At 44.6% G+C, this 19924-nt stretch overlaps 2 protein-coding genes across 3 annotated transcripts in view; one reads left to right on the top strand and one right to left on the bottom strand.

Moving 5' to 3' along the window:
* Positions 1 to 19157, bottom strand: part of LOC130130734 (ribonuclease kappa-A-like) — a 52279-nt gene extending 33122 nt beyond the window's left edge. For both annotated transcript variants that reach the window (XM_056300527.1, XM_056300528.1), the window contains exons 1-2: positions 18954 to 19157; positions 18754 to 18836 (exon numbers count right to left, since the gene is read on the bottom strand). In XM_056300527.1, the coding sequence (XP_056156502.1) occupies positions 18754 to 18836; positions 18954 to 19028 (158 nt within the window). In that variant the 5' untranslated portion in view covers positions 19029 to 19157. The remainder of the gene's footprint in view (positions 1 to 18753; positions 18837 to 18953) is intronic.
* A 265-nt stretch (positions 19158 to 19422) lies between these two features.
* zgc:92664 (uncharacterized protein LOC436695 homolog) overlaps positions 19423 to 19924 on the top strand; it is a 249544-nt gene continuing 249042 nt past the window's right edge. The window contains exon 1 of the mRNA XM_056300565.1: positions 19423 to 19698. Within this exon, the coding sequence (XP_056156540.1) occupies positions 19678 to 19698 (21 nt within the window). The 5' untranslated portion in view covers positions 19423 to 19677. The remainder of the gene's footprint in view (positions 19699 to 19924) is intronic.

The raw sequence follows: 19924 nt of genomic DNA, 5'->3' as shown, positions 1-19924 counted from the left end.
TCAGACTGGCTATGTCTCTCGTTTATCCTTATTCATGCTTATGTCAAGTCACAGAAACAGGTGCTTGTTAATGCTTATTTATGAAATAATGACAAAACAAAACTCAAAAACCCAAGAAACCTTTGAGTAGCAGATCCTCCTGACCGAAGTTACGTTCTTCTCCCTGAAATAGTATTTGCAATACTAATAATGATAATGGCTTGGATTTATATAGCGCTTTTCAAGACACCCAAAGCGCTTTACAAAGACCGCCATTCATTCATACGCATTCTCAACGGTGGTGGTAAACTATGTTTGTAGCCACAGCTGCCCTGCGGAAGCGTGGTTGCCATTTCGTGCCAAACGGCCCCTCCGACCACCACCAAACATTCATACACATTCATAAACAATACATATACACAATACTCACATCTTTTCATTATATCTCTGTTCCACAGTGCCCTGTATGTCCAAACACTCTTTCTACACTGTTGTGTAACCTTATTGCAAATGTATGAAAACATTAAAGTACAGTCCACAGTCACTAAAGTTGTTGTTTTTTTTCCATTTGACAGGTGCCTCTTCAAGATAAATCCAGACAAGGGATCAAAAGTGGAGCGGAACGCCACCAAAAAACAAGCTGTCAGTCCAAAGGTTCTCACACTGATAACCAAAATTGCAGACTACGAGTGGAGGGAATAAGTGCTCACAAGTTATGGATATGTTGTCCAAGTTATAGACTGTTATATCCAGTGAGGTTTCATGTAAGCTATTTGTTATGTAGCTTTGTTATCAATGTTGTAGATGTATAATTACTTGCCTTGGATAGAGTATGGAGTCATTACCAGTGAGGTTTGACGAAGTTTGTAATCCATGTTGTTATGGATGCTTTGAATGTTGCTGCAAGTTGGTAACGCAACTTTTTTTTTAAATTTCTTTACCTTTTTCTTTTTTCTTTCATTTCCAATTCACTTGAATTTTAATAGCTAGCTTTTGTTTTTGTTTTTGTTTCAGAACCAGACAGTCATTTTAATTTAATTTATTTTTTAATTTTGCTGTAATAATGGTTACCCGTTAAGTTAAATAAAAATACTGAGAATGGGAAATTGTAGCTGTTCTTGTTCAGCTTAGTCTCATTCAATTAATTTAAGCCCCCTTTCCCACTGGCCAAAAAACAGTTTAAACCATTTAAAATTAAAATAATTCTGATGTAATTGTATAGGTGAGCATAGTTGTTTAAGTTGAAAGTCCATTAAATATTCAGAAAATCTATGTAAACGAACACAAAAAACTAAATTAACAATAAACTGAATTGTTGCAATTGTAAACCCAATATCTAGTTTTTCAAAATTTTTGACATGTTTTGAAAGATGAATCACATTATTTTGTGTCATATACTGTTGTATTACATCAAATATAAATTATTATACAACCTCTTTACATAAAATGACAGCATATTTCTGTAAATTTAAGCATTATTATTCATATTACAATGTTTATTCACCATATTTATAGGTAATTTCATTGTTTTAACACGTAAAATGTTTGTAATTAAATGTTAAAAAACAACGTAAAATAACTAAATATACACTTGATGTGATCTAAAATTAACAGTAAATTTTTGCAATTGTAAACCCAATATCTAGTTTTTCAACAGTTTTTTGACATGTTTTGAAAGATGAATCACAACCCAGCCACTGAGGATGCACAAGCCAGTGCACCCTTAGTGCCGGTCCCAAGCCCGGACAAATGGGGAGGGTTGCGTCAGGAAGGGCATCCGGCGTAAAATCTTTGCCAAATCAAATATGCGGATCATAAATAAGACTTACATACCGGATCGGTCGAGGCCCGGGTTACCAACGACCGCCACCGGTACTGTTAACCAGCAGGGTGTCGGTGGAAACTATGCTACTGTTGGGCGAAGGACAAGGAGAGGGGGAAAGCATGTCCAGAGGCAGCTAGAGAGGAGGAAGGGTAGGCATGTGGAGGTGAGAGTTGGAACTTTGAATGTTGGCACTATGACTGGTAAAGGGAGAGAGCTGGCTGACATGATGGAAAGAAGAAAGGTAGGCATACTGTGTATGCAAGAGACCAGGTGGAAGGGGAGTAAGGCCAGGAGTATCGGAGGTGGGTTCAAACTCTTTGACCATGGTGTGAATGGGAGGAGAAATGGGGTAGGGGTAATTCTGAAGGAAGAGTATGTCAAGAGCGTGCTGGAGGTGAAGAGAGTGTCAGACAGAGTGATGAGTATGAAGCTGGAAATTGAAGGTTTATTGCTGAATGTTATCAGCGCATATGCCCCGCAAGTTGGGTGTGAGATGGATGAAAAAGAAGAATTCTGGAGTGAGTTGGACGACATGGTGGAGAGGGTACCCAAGGAGGAGAGAGTGGTGATTGGAGCGGACTTCAATGGACATGTTGGTGAAGGGAACAGAGGTGATGAGGAGGTGATGGGAAGGTATGGAGTCAAGAAGGGAAATGTGGAAGGACAGATGGTGGTGGATTTTGCGAAAAGGATGGAAATGGCTGTGGTGAATACATATTTCAAGAAGAGGGAGGAACACAGGCTGACATACAAGAGTGGAGGAAAGTGCACACAGGTGGACTATATCTTATGTAGAAGGCGCCATCTAAAAGGGATTGGAGACTGCAAGGTGGTGACAGGGGAGAACGTAGCTAGGCAGCATCGGATGGTGGTCTGTAGGATGACTTTGGAGACCAAGAAGAGGAAGTGAGTGAAGACACAGCCGAAGATCAAATGGTGGAAGTTGAAGAAGGAAGACTGTTGTGTGGAGTTCAGGCAGGAGTTAAGACAGGCACTGGGTGGTAGTGAAGAGTTGCCAGATGGCTGGACAACCACTGCTGAAATAGTGAGGGAGACAGCTAGGAAGGTACTTGGTGTGTCATCAGGACAGAGGAAGGAAGACAAGGAGACTTGGTGGTGGAATGAGGAAGTACAGCAAATTATACAGAGGAAAAGGTTGGCAAAGAAGAAGTGGGATAGTCAGAGAGATGAAGAAAGTAGACAGGAGTACAAGGAGATGCAGCGTAAAGCAAAGAGAGAGGTGGCAAAGGCAAAGGAAAAGGCGTATGGTGAGTTGTATGACAGATTAGACACTAAGGAAGGAGAAAAGGACTTGTACCGATTGGCTAGACGGAGGGACCAAGCTGCAAAGGATGTGCAGCAAGTTAGGGCAATCAAGGATAGAAATGGAAATGTGCTGGCAAGCAAGGAGAGTGTGCTAAGAAGGTGGAAGGAATACTTTGAGGGGCTGATGAATGAAGAAAATGAGAGGGAGAGAAGGCTGGATGATGTAGGGATAGTGAATCAGGAAGTTCAGTGGATTAGCAAGGAGGAAGTGAGGGCAGCTATGAAGAGGATGAAGAGTGGAAAGGCAGTTGGTCCTGATGACATACCTGTGGAGGCATGGAGATGTTTAGGAGAGATGGCAGTGTAGTTTTTAACTAGATTGTTTAACTCAATCTTGGAAAGTGAGAGGATGCCTGAGGAGTGGAGAAGAAGCATACTGGTACCGATTTTCAAGAACAAGGGCGATGTGCGGAACTGTAACAACTACAGAGGTATAAAGTTGATCAGCCACAGCATGAAGATTTGGGAAAGAGTAATAGAAGCTAGGTTAAGAGGAGAGGTGATGATCAGCGAGCAGCAGTATGGTTTCATGCCACGAAAGAGCACCACAGATGTGATGTTTGCTTTGAGAATGTTGATTGAGAAGTATAGAGAAGGCCAGAAAGAGTAGCATTGTGTCTTTGTAGATTTAGAGAAAGCTTATGACAGAGAGCCGAGAGAGGAGGTGTGGTATTGTATGAGGAAGTCAGGAGTTGCAGAGAAGTATGTAGGAGTGTTGCAGGATACGTATGAGGGCAGTGTGACAATGGTGAGGTGTGCGGTTGGAATGACAGATGGGTTCAAGGTGGAGGTGGGATTACATCAAGGATCGGCTCTGAGCCCTTTCTTGTTTGCAATGGTGATGGACAGGTTGACGGACAAGATCAGGCAGGAGTCTCCATGGACGATGATGTTCGCGGATGACATTGTGATCTGTAGTGAGAGTAGGGTGCAGGTTGAGGAGAGCCTGGAGAGGTGGAGGTATGCACTGGAGAGAAGAGGAATGAAAGTCAGTAGGAGCAAGACAGAATACCTATGCGTGAATGAGAGAGAGGACAGTGGAATGGTCAGGATGCAAGGAGTGGAGGTGACAAAGGCATTTGAGTTTAAATACTTAGGGTCAACTGTCCAAAGTAACGGGGAGTGCAGTAGAGAGGTGAAAAAGAGAGCGCAGGCAGGTTGGAGTGGGTGGAGAAGTGTGTCAGGAGTGATTTGCGACAGAAGGATACCAGTAAGAGTTAAAGGGAAAGTTTACAAGATGGTTGTGAGACCAGCTATGTTATATGGTTTGGAGACAGTGGCACTGACGAAAAGACAGGAGGCAGAGCTGGAGGTGGCAGAGTTGAAGATGCTAAGATTTTCACTAGGAGTAACGAAGAAGGACAGGATTAGGAACGAGTATATTAGAGGGACCGCTCAGGTTGGACAGTTTGGAGACAAAGCAAGAGAGGCAAGATTGAGATGGCTTGGACATGTGTGGAGGAGAGATGCTGAGTATATTGGGAGAAGGATGCTGAATATGGAGCTGCCAGGGAAGAGGAGAAGAGGAAGGCCAAAGAGGAGGTTTATGGATGTGGTGAGGGAAGACATGCAGGTGGCTGGTGTGACAGAGGAAGACGCAGAAGACAGGAAGAAATGGAAACGGATGATCCGCTGTGGCGACCCCTAACGGGAGCAGCCGAAAGTAGTAGTAGTAGTTGAAAGATGAATCACATCATTTTGTGTGACGTATACTGTTATATCACATCAAATATAAATTATTATACAACCTCTTTACATAAAATAATGTCATTAAACCAACTAATAACAGCACATTTCTGTAAATTTAAGCATTATTACTCGTATTACAATGTTTATTCACCATATTTATAGGTAATTTCATTGTTTTAAAACGTAAAATGTTTGTAATTAAATGTTAAAAACAACCTGAAAATAAGGCAAAATCTTGTTAAAATTACAACTATAAAATGTATTTTAATTATGGAAAATAACCGTATTTTTACGAGAAAGTAATTCTCTGTCATTTTACGGTATTTTTTTGGCGCCCCAGCTGCTGGAAAATTACCGTTTTTTTACGATTTTTTTTTTTTTACTGTGTAGCTCATGGTACCCAGGGGGAACAGAGGAGAGGTCGGGAGGCGGGGCACTAGGGGCATGACAGGAGGAGCTCCACTCCATGATGGTACCGGAGGCCCAGGCGATGTGTGGCTCATGCTGCACGAACCAGGGGCGCCCTAGGATCACAGGGACTAACGGGGACTGGATGATGAAGAACCGAAGTCTCTTCACATGGTTCCCTGCTATGGTGAGAGAGACAGGGTGGGTGCGTTGGGTGACGCTGGCCAGGCAGCGCTCGTCCAGCACGAAGGCCTCCATGGGCTTCTCCAGCGTCTCTAGCGGGATGTTAGCCTGGGCAGCAAACTCCGAGTCCAGGAAACACTCATCAGCCCCTGAGTCGAGGAGTGCACCCACCGTGAGCCGCTGGTCAGCCCAGGCCAGGGTAACGCTAACCAGATGGTTCTGTGGGGCAGGACGGCGGGAGCAGGAAAGGCGGCTTACTAGGATCTCCCGGGGCCCCAGTGAGCCTAGTCTTTTGGCCGAGTGGGGCAACCGCTGATCAGATGTCCCTTCTGGCCACAGTAGAGGCATTGACCCGCCTTGACCCGGGCCTCCCGTTCGGCCGGACTAAGGCGCGTGCGCCCCAGCTGCATATGTTCCTCCCCCGTCGCGGTCTGGGGTGCGGAAATAGAAACGGCCACAGGGAAAGTGAGGCAAGCAGGAGTAGGGGTCCTGTCAGGAGTGCTGGACGACTGGGGAATGGACAGGGATCGCCTCCTCTCCCGGAGGCGTCCGTCGATGCGGATGGCGAGCTTGATCAGGTCATCGAGGGAGGTGGGCTCCTCCCGGGTGGCTAGCTGGTCCTTGACAGCCTCGCTGAGACCTCTCCGGAAGGTGACCCGAAGTGACTGGTCGTTCCAGTCGCTCTCTAACATAAATTCATGATTTATTTTGTCTACCTTGTAGTTCTACGGTGGTGATTGATGCTATATGATGCTAGCCATGCTAGCTTTGCTTTCGAGGGCATCAATAAAGAAAACCCATCTGTAATTAAAGAACTGGAGTCCTCGCAATGCTTCAATGGGCGGCATAGTAGAACACTTCACTGCACTCGGTGAAGACTCAAAGCTGAAGACGGAATCGCGGTAGCCTATGTGGACGTCGGGTAGAGGAAAGTCATCAGTTGAAGAAGTATTTGTCTCGGTTGGAACTGTTGCGTTGGGACGTTCAAGGAGCAGTGTCAGACAAGGCTATGCAAGCGAGCACGATGAAGAAGACGGCTTGGAAGTAGCGTAGCGCAAGTACTGAACTGCCATTCAAGTTTCCATCGCACCAGGATTTCACCGGACAGCGTTCATCTTTAAAGCAACAGTTGACTTTTCTCTGCAATTGACTGCGCAGCAAGTAGGCTACCAAGAGACTGAATAGGTAATCGCCATTCCTCAAGTTGAGTACAAGTCCAAGGTATTTCAAGTTCTACATTTAAGTATTGTATGATTGCATTGCAAGTGTGTGCATTATTGAGACTGAATTAAGGTTGCTTACGGTTTTATTATTTTCCATTTCTATAATGGATTGCAATTCATTGTGTTAAACGTTGTGGGGCTGGACGTACATTTATAGCTCTATAAGGTTAAGTTAAAAAGGCCAATCCTAAAGGGTATATCTACATTTGATATTTGTATTTCATAATAGCCTACTGTACATTTACTGTACATTAATTTCATTTTCGAATTTCATAATTCTACACATTTATTCACGCAACATTTCATAATTAGGCATACACATTTCATTTGACAGTTGATATTTATATATTTCACAGATACATTTCATAGATTCATTTGATAATACACTCTTTATTGACAGATTTCATACAGATATTTACATAAGTCATATTTACACATATTGAAGTAAAGAATATATTTGATTTTCATTTCAACAACATTAAACATTACACATTCAACATGTCACTCATAAGTGAACACGCTTCACCGACAACTGATGAAGTTACCCATGCACACCCTCCAGAAGATGGTGATGCAGATCATACCTCACTAGAGCAAGTTGATATTAGTGAGCAAGTTGTAGTAACCACACAAGAGACACAAGCTCAGGTTGAGGCACAAAGACCAGCTTATACTAGTGAGCCAGTCGAAGTAACAAACAAGACACACAACCTCAGGCTGAGGCAGATACTACACAGCAGTCTGTAGGCATTAGGAAAAGTGAACGCGTGTGGATGCTCACTGAAAAGGGACAGGCTCTAGTAGATGAAAAATTGAAGGATCTGAAGGTGAACTTCCACAAGACATACAACAAGTGGAAATGATACATGAATGTATTAAAACAATCCTTCAAGGATAATGATGAAGCCGAGCTGATGGAGATCATGAGCAAAATAAATACCACCCAAATTGAGATCGATAATACTTACCTCAACATAAGAGCCATGTCAAGTCCAGATCCTGACATCCGTAGAAAGAATGATACATGCCAGGCGCTCACTAAGACTGCAAATAAAAAGGCTCAGCATTTCCTCAATGATAATGGTTCAGAAGTTACAACCTGGCCTGATGCCAAATCCGTATTTGACACTACTGTATCCAACATCACTTTATCTACTGAGAAGTCAAACAATTATGAGAAATCTAAGTGTTCTTCCCACGCGTCACGAGAAGCAAAACAGCATGCTGAAGCGGAAGTTGCTGCCAGACACGAGTTACTCAAAATAATGAAAGCACAACATGAGAAAGAAGAAGAAATCCGAAGACTTGAGTTGGAAGATCAAAGATTGAGGGTTAAAAGGGACGCTGAAATCGAAGCAGAGAACGCTAGGAAAAGAGCTCAGTTTATATCAGAAAGTGCTACCAGAAAAATGAAGCTGGATGAGAAGAGGAAAGAAGTTGAACGGTTAGAGGAACTAAAAAAGCTCAATGCAGCACAGGCAAGGCTAAAGGTGTACTCTGAAAGCGTTCATAACGATGAAGAAGATCATCTGTTCCCTCTTTTACCACAACAAGCAACATTTTCGCGAGCTCTTCCCTCACAACAAGCACTGCTTCCCCAAGCTCTCCCAGCACAACAAGCCAAGCCCACACACATCCAACAGCCACACCAGGCTATAGTCACTAAAGGCTTTCCCTCATATCCCATTTACACGTCAGTATCTGTTCCACAACAAGCCCCATTCACTCAAGTCCCTTCCACTCAAACAGACACATCTCACAGCACTTCCAATGACCTTGTGAGAACACTAGCTGAAGCTATCACAGCTAATCGAATTCCAATCCCAGAACCTGTGGTCTTCACAGGAGAACCTCTCAAGTACAACAATTGGAAGCTTTCCTTCCCCACACTGATTGATCGGAAGAACCTGCCAGCTCAAGAAAAGCTCTTCTTCCTGCGCAAGTATTTTGGCGGCTCAGCCAAGAAGGCTATAGAAGGGCATTTCCTAGTAGGAACAGGAACTGCTTATCGTGCCGCCTGGAGCATACTTGAAGACAGATTCGGCAATCCATTCTTAATCGGTAAGTCATACCGTGACAAGATACACTCATGGCGTAAAATCGGCCCTAAAGACAGTGAAGAGCTTCGTGAGTTTGCAGATTTTCTGAGCAGTGTTGAATCAGCCATGACATATGTTCAAGGTTTACAAGCTCTCAACGACTGTGTGGAAAACCAAAAGATAGCAGCCAAACTACCAGACTGGTTGAGCTCACGTTGGAACAGAACAGTCGCAAAGGTTCAGGATGAATACCATGTGTTCCTTGACTTCAAGTACTTTGTGTCATTTCTCAACAAAGAGGCTCGTATAGCGTGCAACCCCATCACATCATGGCAAGCAATGAACCCAAAAGAAGAGAAATCCAAGTCAACAGAACAAGAAAGATCCAAGTCTCAACGAAGACGCCACGTCGGTGCGAAGACATTCACCACTAGCTCAAGTGAGAAGACAGACATCAAGTGCATGTTCTGCAAGAAACAAAGCCACACTCTCCATAAATGTCGCAAGTACATGGAAAAACCCATCGAAGAGAGAGTCAAGTTTGTACAGCAAGAGAAACTATGTTTTGGCTGCCTTGAGACCGGCCATCACTCCAAAGCCTGTACATCTAGGAGCAAATGTGACACATGTGGAAAACGCCATCCAACATGCTTACATCAAAATCGTGAGAAGAACGACCGAAAACAAGGAAAGAAATCTAAACCAACAGAATCAAATGAAACTGACGACGAAGACGAGTCTAAACAAGACCAGCCAAAGGAAAGCAACGACAAAGACAAAAGGTCTAAACCAAAGAAGACACAAGAATCAGATGAAGCTACCTCCAATAGAGTAGTCCGAGACAAGAGTGGCACTCACACCTCATCAATCGTTCCAGTCTACGTGTCCACACCAACTGAACCAGACAATGAAGTCCTAGTGTATGCTCTGCTCGACACTCAGAGCGACACTACCTTCATCTTAAAGAATATAGCTGAGATGCTTAATGTCAAGAAGGATCCAGTAAAACTCAAGGTATCTACAATGACATCAAGAACGAAGGTTGTGTCCAGCGAAAAGGTGACAGGACTGCAAGTGAGAGGCATCAAGTCTGAAAACAAAATCAAACTGCCAGTAAGCTACACCAGGGAGTACATACCAGCAAACAGATCTCATATACCCACAAGTGAAACTGCAAAGTCCTGGCCTCACTTAGAACATCTGGCAGATGAGATGTCCCAAGAACTCGACTGTGAAGTAGGGTTACGAATCGGCTATAACTGCTCTCAAGCTCTAGCTCCCAGAGATGTCATCCATGGTAGCGAAGACCAGCCTTTCGCGCTTAGGTCTGCGCTGGGTTGGAGCATCGTTGGCTACAATAATGCTGCCACCGACTATGAAGATGAAATAGGTGTGAGCCATCGTATCATCACGAAGCAAGTCACACCAGCTATGACGCCTCATTCAGAGCCAAGGCAGTGGCTATATGTTGCCTCGGAAGATAACCCAGCTGACCACGCATCTCGCGGGCTCACTGCAAAGGAGCTTGCGGAGTCAAACTGGTTTACAGGACCCAGTTTCCTATGGCAAAAGGAGCTCTCTAAAGAAGAAGAGACTAAGGTTGGAGAGATCAACAATGAAGACCCAGAACTCAAAAGAGCACAGGTTCTCACAACCAAAGCAAAGGAGGAGAGGTTGCTGTCAAGTCGCCTTGAGAAGTTCTCAGATTGGAGGAGAGTAAAGGCCATAGCGAGACTCAAGCGTCGTGCGAAGGAAGCAAAGGGTCTGAAGACAAGATCTAATGAAGCCACAACGCTTGAAGAAAGACAAGAGGCTGAACAATTCATAATACATGTAGTTCAAGGAGAAGCGTCCAGTGAAGAGATCAAGGCTCTAAGCCAAGAGAAAGAGGTTCATAAAAACAAGTCAACCTACGTGCACAAGTTAAGTCCCTTCGTGGACAGCCTTGGTATCTTGAGGGTGGGAGGAAGATTGACACGAGCCGCACTCCATCCCCATGTCAGACACCCAGCCATTCTCTCGAAAGGACATCACGTCTCTCGTCTCATAGTCAAGCACTACCACGAGAAGGTGTGTCATCAGGGTCGCGGAATGACCATCAATGAAATACGCGCCAATGGAATCTGGATTCTCGGATGTAGTAGCGAAGTGTCATCTCTCATCTTCAAATGCGTCAAGTGCAGGAAGTTTAGGAAGCCTAATCAAGAACAAAAAATGGCCGACCTTCCGCAAGAGAGGATGGAAAGTACTCCTCCATTCACTTACAGTGGTATGGACTGTTTCAGACCATTTTCTGTTAAAGAAGATAGGAAGGAACTGAAGAGATACGGGCTCATATTTACCTGCATGTGCTCAAGAGTGGACTTCGCCTCAGTGGGCTTAACAGCAACACAACATCCTGTCCTTAGACCCTCTCATCGGATAAGGAACAACTCCCTAAAAAAACCCTGCTGTTTCTTTTGAGTAAGTTTTTGTTGCTGCTGATTGTAAATCAAAGGCCAAATGGAGAACATTGCTCATGTAATGCAAGAGGAGCACTTATGCAACATGTTCAGCTTCCATTTTCAATGTAAATAGAAAGGGAGAAAAAAACTCCATTATCCATAAATCATCATTAAAAAACAGAAACAAATATTAGTTAAGTCATCATTAACAAAAATGGCAACCTGAGAGTAGTAAGCTACATTAATATAAAGTAGAACATGTTCAGCATTTAGAAATGGTAACAATTACCCTTGAAAAAACATGCTACAGGTGTATTGTATTGTTTCTTTTGTTTCACGTTTTTGTTGCTGATGTTTTTAATCAAAGGCTGCAGGGAAGAGTTTGCTTTTGTTATGTAAGAAGAGCGCTTGTTTAAAATGTTCATCTGTCAAGTGGTTCCTCTGGGGCAGTGGTCTCCAACCCTGCTCCTGGAGAGCTACCGTCCTGCCGGTTTTCAATCCAACCCTAATTTAACACACCTGATTCTATTGATCAAGGTCTTGTTAAGTAGGTAATCAGAAAAACCAGGTGTGTTAAATTAGGGTTGGAGTGAAAACAGATGTACTCGAGGGTGAGATGGTGTTGGATTCAAGGAAGACACTCTTTACCCTTGGAAAGTCATTAAGGCAGTCCAGAATCTTGCTTGTCCCCTATAGATACTTCTGGACTTCATCAGCAACACCACTTGTGACATTGGAGTTTCCAGGTGCATAATAGAAGAAAACCTCATCAAAAATATACACTATATGTACAAAAGTATTGGGACATACCTCTTAATCATTGAATTCGGGTGTTTCATTCAGACCCATTGCCACAGGTGTATAAAATCCAGCAGCTAGCCATGCAGTCTGCGTTTACAAACCTTTGTGAAAGAATGGCTCGTTCTGAAAAGCTCAGTGAATTCAAGCGTGGTACTGTAATAGGACGCCACCTCTGCAATAAGTCAGTTTGTGAAATTTCTTCCCTGCTGGATATTCCACGGTCAACTGTAAGTTGTATTATTGAAAAGTGGAAGCGTTTAGGAACAACAACTCAGCCACAAAGTGGCAGACCACATGAAGTCACACAGTGGGGTCAATGAGTGCTGAGGCGCATAGTGAGTAAAAGTCACCAACGCTCTGTTGACTCAATAACTGCAGAGCTCCAAACTTCCTCTGGCATTAACATCAGCACAAAAACTGTGCGCCAGGAGCTTCATGGAATGGGTTTCCATAGCCAAGCAGCTGCATGCAAGCCTTACATCGCCAAGCACGATGCCAAGCGTCGGATGGAGTGATGTAAAGCATGCTGCCGCTGGACTCTGGAGCAGTGGAAACGTGTTCTGTGGAGAGATGAATCAAGCTTCTCTGTCTGGCAGTCTGATGGACAAGTCTGGATTTGGCAGATGCCAGGAGAACGTCACCTGCCTGACTGCGTTTGGCCAACTGTAAAGTCTGGTGGAGGAGGGATAATGGAATGGGGTAGTTTTTCAGGGGTTGGGCTAGGCCCCTTAGTTCCAGCGAGGGGAAATCTTAATGCTTCAGAATACCAAGACATTTTGGACAATTCTATGCTTCCAACTTTGTGGGAACAGTTTGGGGAGGGCCCTTTTCTGTTCCAGCATGATTGTGCCCCAGTGCATAAAGCAAGGTCCATTAAGACATGGCTGGGTGAGTTTTTGTGTGGAAGAACTTGATTGGCCCGCACAGAGCCCTGACCTCAACCCCATCGAACACCTTTGAGATGAACTAGAACGGAGATTGCGAGCCAGGTCTTCTCGTCCAAAATCAGTGCCTGACGTCACAAATGCTCTTCTGGATGAATGGGCAAAAATTCACACAACCACACTCCAAAATCTTGTGGAAAGCCTTCCCAGAAGAGTGGAAGCTGTTATAGCTGCAAAAAAAAGGGGGGGGGCAACTCCATATTAATGCCTATGGATTTAGAATGAGATGTCATAAAAGCTTCTGTAGGTGTAATGGCCCGGTGTCCCAATACTTCTATCCATATAGTGTATGCGCTTTACATAATAGGGTAGGACTTTGTTCTAGCAGCTTCCACTATTTAAACGGTATCTTTATCCAACTAAACTCTCAGCTCGCCGTGTTATCCTTAGTGAACGACTGTTCTTAGTTCACTGGTTAGCGAGCTGTTCAGCTGTGTTTCAGTTCAGTATGTGGGACAAAGTTTTTCAGCTGTGTTTCAGTTCAGTACGTGGGACTAAGCAGTTGGAGCTCTGGTCAAGCACTGAACGATTCGGTGAACAAATCTTTTGAACAAATGTTTTTAATGAACTGATTCAAATGATTCAGTACACGGAAATACACTGCTTTGCCCATCACTAGAGCAAAATGGTGCACTTGTCTAAGATACCGCTTACGTCAGACACGTTTTTCAAGAGTTAATAGAGCATTGCTATCGTGAAAACAGTTTCATAATTTTAAAATTGCCATATTTTAAAGATGGAATAAAAATGTAATCAAGTAATCTTTGACAATGTAACTGAAACCTAATTAAGTTTTTTTTCAAATGTAATATGGGTTGATGAATTACTTATTTTTGTAATCTGGTTACATAATCTTGACTACATGTAATCTGTTACTACCCAACCCTGACAAGAATTACAAGCGTTTATTGATGTGATAATTATCAGATCAATAAACGCTTGTAATTCTAGCGCTTTCTGAGCAGAGGTGAAGGCACACAGCAGTTCGTCTGACCACAGGATTGCCTCCTTTGACTCCCGCCCAGCGACTGCGTCATCCAACGGGGCCAGCACGGCAGCGCAGTTCTTCAGTACACGAGCCAGCACATTGTATGCGCCAATGAATGAACGCAATCCCGTCAGTCTTTGGAGGGAGGCACGCAGCCAGGGCAGAGACGCGGTGAGGGCTGGCCTGGATTGTACCCTGACGCCACACCCAGCCCAGGATGGAGGTCCGTACAGGAGCTACAGTGGTCTTAGTGGCGGACAGGTTCAGACCACACTTCTATAGGGCAGAGAGAACCCGCCTCCAGACAGCTAGCAAGTCCTCGAGAGTGTCTGCACCACAATACAGGTCGTCTGCCACCTTGGCCACATGGCCTTGTTCAAGAAGGTCTCCGAAGACTCTGCACGTCAACTCCTCCAGCGCCGTCTCAGACCCCGGCATGCCCATAGCACTCCGCACATACAGACGGACACCCTTGAAGGGTGTGACGACCCCACAGTACTTCCACGAGTCCCTGGACAGAGGAATCTGATAAAAGGCTTTGGTAAGGTCTGTGGCAATAATATATTTCCATTGAGCTATAAGACGCAGGGTGGAGTCAACATCAGGCATCAGGGAGGGTTGGGGTTTACTGTACCTGCCAACATCCGCGAATGCAGTGACAAGGCGAAAGCCACCTCCAGGCTTCTTGATAAGGAACGAAGGATTGACATATTCCACTGTGATGTCGACATCCACGGGCTTTCTGAAGACGCCCATGCTCTCCAACACGTCGAACTGAGCCTGGAGTTCTTGCAGCTGACCCCTGGAGTACTGTGGGACCCTCCCCTTACGTTGTGGAGGTAGGACAGGTCCCATGTTCACCCTGGCCTGGAACGGACCCACAGCGCCGTTATATCCTTCAAAGTGGGGATCAAACACCACATCAAACTCTCTATGCAGGGCGCGGAAATCATCTCTGATGTCAGCAGGCATGATGTTATCTGGATCCAGAGCGACAAGGTCAGAGGACAAGGCTGACATGGTTGTCGAGGCCGGTTTGGGGGGATCAGCTGGCACGGCGGCGTCACTGAGTGACGGGACATATGTGGCGCGGACACGGCATAGGTGGTGGCTTTTCTGGACCAGCTGCGGCTCGCCAGTGAGATTTGGGACACAGATCTTCCCGGACATACCCCTTAGCAAAGTTGGGGCAGGCCACTGCTGTGAGTCAGACTGGTCACATGAGACATCGACGTGTGGTTCAAGAACCAGCTCACTGTCCACATTGCGCAGCTCAGGAGGCAGCTCGAGCTCGATGTACTCCCCTGGCCACACAGTAGATTTATCCGGAGCGCAGAGCACGTGCGCGCGTCGTACAGCATTCCTGTCCATCGGTGTTTGGAGGGTGCCGTAGCGGTATATATCCTTGCCTAAGCAGATTTGGTGCTTGGCTGGTCTGATGGAGACGTCGTTCTTTTCCATAAAGGGAATTCCAGCCAGGATGTCAGAGTCGAGATTCTCAACGATGAGGCCCTCAAAATAGAGGTCATGGCCATCTCTCTGGAAGTGTGTCCGTGTCTCTCCCAATACTTTCAAAAGGGACGAGCCATCTGCTTGGAATGCGGACTGCGTACTTCCTGTGACGGTGACGCCCAGCCTGGTCGCATATGAGGCCCTCATCATGTTGCCTGTTGCCCCACTATCAACAGTGAGACGCACAGGGCAGTGTCCATGGAAGGCATCGAGGTACGGGGACTGTTTGATAAGTACACGTTTCACACCACTAGATGGCGCAGGCTCCCCACTAACGCACTCCTCTACCTCATCATCAGTCTCGACCTGCTCTCCCAAAACCTGGCGCGACTTTGCCATGTACTTTTTATCTTGGGGGGGCAGAAAGGAACATTTGCTGAGGAAGTGATTATCAGACCTGCCGGCACATTTACAAAGGGGACATGACCTCCTTGTCCGGACAGGGATGGATTGCTTTGGCTTGGGGAGTTCAGACACAGCCACGCGCATAGCCCTAGCATCCTCTGAGGCCTGCAGTTCCTCTAGTAACGAATCAAGGGCTTGTGATATTTCTGGTTTAATGGATGCTTATGTGCGAGACCACAACTCAGTGCCGTACCATTGTTTGACGAGTTTCGGTAGATCACCATGTATGAGGCGGAGCCATGTGAGCACAATAAAGTTCTCCAGTGAGGGCGTTAACTCCTCGTCCTCGGTCACAGTCTGTCCCATGTGACTGATGCCAGAATCTTTACACAGTAGATTGTCTTCCGTGAAGGCCATCAAGCGTTGATATACACTACCGTTCAAAAGTTTGGGATCACCCAAACAATTTCGTGTTTTCCATGAAAAGTCACACTTATTCACCACCATATGTTGTGAAATGAATAGAAAATAGAGTCAAGACATTGACAAGGTTAGAAATAATGATTTGTATTTGAAATAAGATTTTTTTTACATCAAACTTTGCTTTCGTCAAAGAATCCTCCATTTGCAGCAATTACAGCATTGCAGACCTTTGGCATTCTAGCTGTTAATTTGTTGAGGTAATCTGGAGAAATTGCACCCCACGCTTCCAGAAGCAGCTCCCACAAGTTGGATTGGTTGGATGGGCACTTCTTTGAGCAGATTGAGTTTCTGGAGCATCACATTTGTGGGGTCAATTAAACGCTCAAAATGGCCAGAAAAAGAGAACTTTCATCTGAAACTCGACAGTCTATTCTTGTTCTTAGAAATGAAGGCTATTCCATGCGAGAAATTGCTAAGAAATTGAAGATTTCCTACACCGGTGTGTACTACTCCCTTCAGAGGACAGCACAAACAGGCTCTAACCAGAGTAGAAAAAGAAGTGGGAGGCCGCGTTGCACAACTGAGCAAGAAGATAAGTACATTAGAGTCTCTAGTTTGAGAAACAGACGCCTCACAGGTCCCCAACTGGCATCTTCATTAAATAGTACCTGTTAGAGCCTGTTTGTGCTGTCCTCTGAAGGGAGTAGTACACACCGGTGTAGGAAATCTTCAATTTCTTAGCAATTTCTCGCATGGAATAGCCTTCATTTCTAAGAACAACAATAGACTGTCGAGTTTCAGATGAAAGTTCTCTTTTTCTGGCCATTTTGAGCGTTTAATTGACCCCACAAATGTGATGCTCCAGAAACTCAATCTGCTCAAAGAAGTGCCCATCCAACCAATCCAACTTGTGGGAGCTGCTTCTGGAAGCGTGGGGTGCAATTTCTCCAGATTACCTCAACAAATTAACAGCTAGAATGCCAAAGGTCTGCAATGCTGTAATTGCTGCAAATGGAGGATTCTTTGACGAAAGCAAAGTTTGATGTAAAAAAAATCTTATTTCAAATACAAATCATTATTTCTAACCTTGTCAATGTCTTGACTCTATTTTCTATTCATTTCACAACATATGGTGGTGAATAAGTGTGACTTTTCATGGAAAACACGAAATTGTTTGGGTGATCCCAAACTTTTGAACGGTAGTGTAAATCCTCTGGTCTCTCATCAGGCTCCCGTTTAATAGCAGCAAAGTCAATGAAATGAGCCCCGGTGCACTGAAAGCCATAATGTAGACGAATAGCTTGTCATATGCTGTCAATAGATGTGGAGTTCCTGACTGCTGTGACGAGAGATTACAGGACAATAATTGGCTATCTGTCCCAACATTAGCTCTAACATGGCTACCTTCTGTTCTTTATTGCGACGTCGGGGCGCGGGAATATCTTCACCGTCATCTGTGAATCCCCGGACAGTGGACGTTTTAGACTTCTTCTCCCACTCCACGCCATCGAGCAGGAAGAGGGCAAACCCGGCGTCGAGCGACAGTATATAAAGCAGGTTCTGACGCCAGTTCTCAAAAGAGTTCACCGTCTCGGTCTTTGTTAAACACCACTGCTTCGGTGCTCTGTGTGTCGCCATGCTGCCCACTTAGCTAGCACAACTGTGTCTGAGCTAGCCCAGCTGCGTCTGGTGGTAGACGTGACTACCCTGTGATTCCCCTGGAAGGGCTACCGCGATTAGTTCGGTAAATATCAGTCCTCGGGACATAAGTCTGGTAAGCGCTGCCACCACGCCAGTAATGAGAGACGACATCAATGAATCACACAACGCAGATGGAAACGTGCGGCAGCAACCATTTTGTTAAAACCGGAAGAACAACAGAGACTGCCACGCAGGCAGACCGGAAGGGAGGCTTGGTAACTATAGCAACCATAACCAATACTGGCGCTAGGCCCAAGGAATGGACCCGCCCGCTTATTATGTTGTATTATGGCATGACGTTAAAGGACATTTGTATAATAATAATTATAATAATGATAATAATAATAATCCCTACAAATACGATGGGTCTTCTCACCACCCGGTGCTAGGGCCCTAAAAAGAGATTTCCAAAGAAGTGAGTTGCATTGTAACATGTATGAAGTGGAAAAAGAAAGGTTACAGGATAAAGTCTGAAAGGCGGGACGGGAGGGGAATCTGATGAGGGTACTGGGAACAGAAGGAGAGGGAGAGGGGATTAAAATAACCAGGAAGCCACTCTTTACTTTCTTAAGTGACACAAGTTTGATGGATAGAATTTAAGAAATAGGGTAAAATGTACTTGATGCCATTTCGGAGGATGTTGGGGGTGGGGTGGATGGGATTGAAGACATGTTGGGGAGCAGGGGAAGGATGGACATTATACTGGATTTATTTCATGTTGATTCTGTGATTTGTAAAGTGCAAAATCCAATAAATTGTCATCAAAAATAACATCATGTCATTAAAAAAATGACATGATGTTACACTCTTGTACAGCAGGTGGCGGTATGCACCTTAAAGTTTTTTGCGATCGCCAGTAAACCGATAATAATGATAATAATAATAAGAAGAAGACGATGTGACCAAATAACAGCAGTACTTACTCTCCGGCCATGTCCTCCTCTGTCAGAGGCACATCCTCAATCAGCACTGCCGAATGGGTTTTGAAAAATATTCCAAGCATTGCCTGTAAAAAAAAAGGGGGGGGTATTCCCATGTTTTGGTAAGATAATAGCAGCAACGTAGCAACGCAGCGGTTCAGTAGCCATTGGGTCAGACACTAAAAGGGTAGGCCTACACTTACCAACATGATGACACCCCAAATACTAAATACAATTCCACAAGTGGCCAGTTTGGGACCGCAAACCAGGACCGACATTTAAAAAAAATGTTTCTATAAAGCCTTTAATAAAGCAGTTAGTTACTTTACAGCTCCCTGAAGCCACGTTGTCTGATTTAAGAGATAACTGGCTTGGTAAAACTTCGGTCCCTGGTTCAGTCAGGTGATTTTAGTGCAAACCGGAAGAAGTATTTGAAGCTATGTTCAAGAGTCCAAATTGCTACTCTGGTTTTGACTTTCCACTTGTTCTTTGGTATTGGTTTCTCTCCTGATCGATAGATACTGATATGAAGTATTTGAAATCTGGATAATCAAATTTACCCAATATATATTCTCATTTTACTGTAATTATTTTTCCCCTGAATAGTGGCACTCTGGTTATAGAACGTTCAAGAGTTATCGCATGTGGCTGTTGACTTCCGCTTACAAAGGGTTCCCGTCAGTGAACGTTTGTGTTACAAGATTACATGTAACCGGCTCCAACAGTAGTAATGTAGGAGCAGTGTGAATATTTTGCTTTTATGAGCGCTAGCTGGTCCCTGGCGTAGCTGAGCTGACAGGTTTGGTGTTGGCTATAGAGTAGATGGAATGCCAAAATAGCGAGTCAGCTAGCCTTTACATCTAGCTTGCTGTTAACCTGGTCCAGCGTGTCAGGCTTACTTCGCGTCAGTCCAGCGAGAACGGGGAAATGACCTCAGCCTCCACAAAAGTAAGACATTTTAAGACTCGAAGCAACGATAATATTGATTTGGTTTACAGAAACATCGTGGCCTTGATAACAGATTGTATCATGACTTTTATACTTTAATGTAGGCCTGTTAAGCAGCACAACAATAAGCCCATCGCACCCATGACATGGTAGCAATATATGCTTCTTTTTTTGCATTTTTTATCAAGGCCATTAGAATAAACTCTTCCAATCAGTGGGCGAGGGA

This window comes from Lampris incognitus, chromosome 20 (assembly GCF_029633865.1).
Source record: "Lampris incognitus isolate fLamInc1 chromosome 20, fLamInc1.hap2, whole genome shotgun sequence".
In the NCBI taxonomy this organism is placed as follows: domain Eukaryota; kingdom Metazoa; phylum Chordata; class Actinopteri; order Lampriformes; family Lampridae; genus Lampris; species Lampris incognitus.
This window is presented reverse-complemented; position numbering and strand designations above follow the sequence as displayed.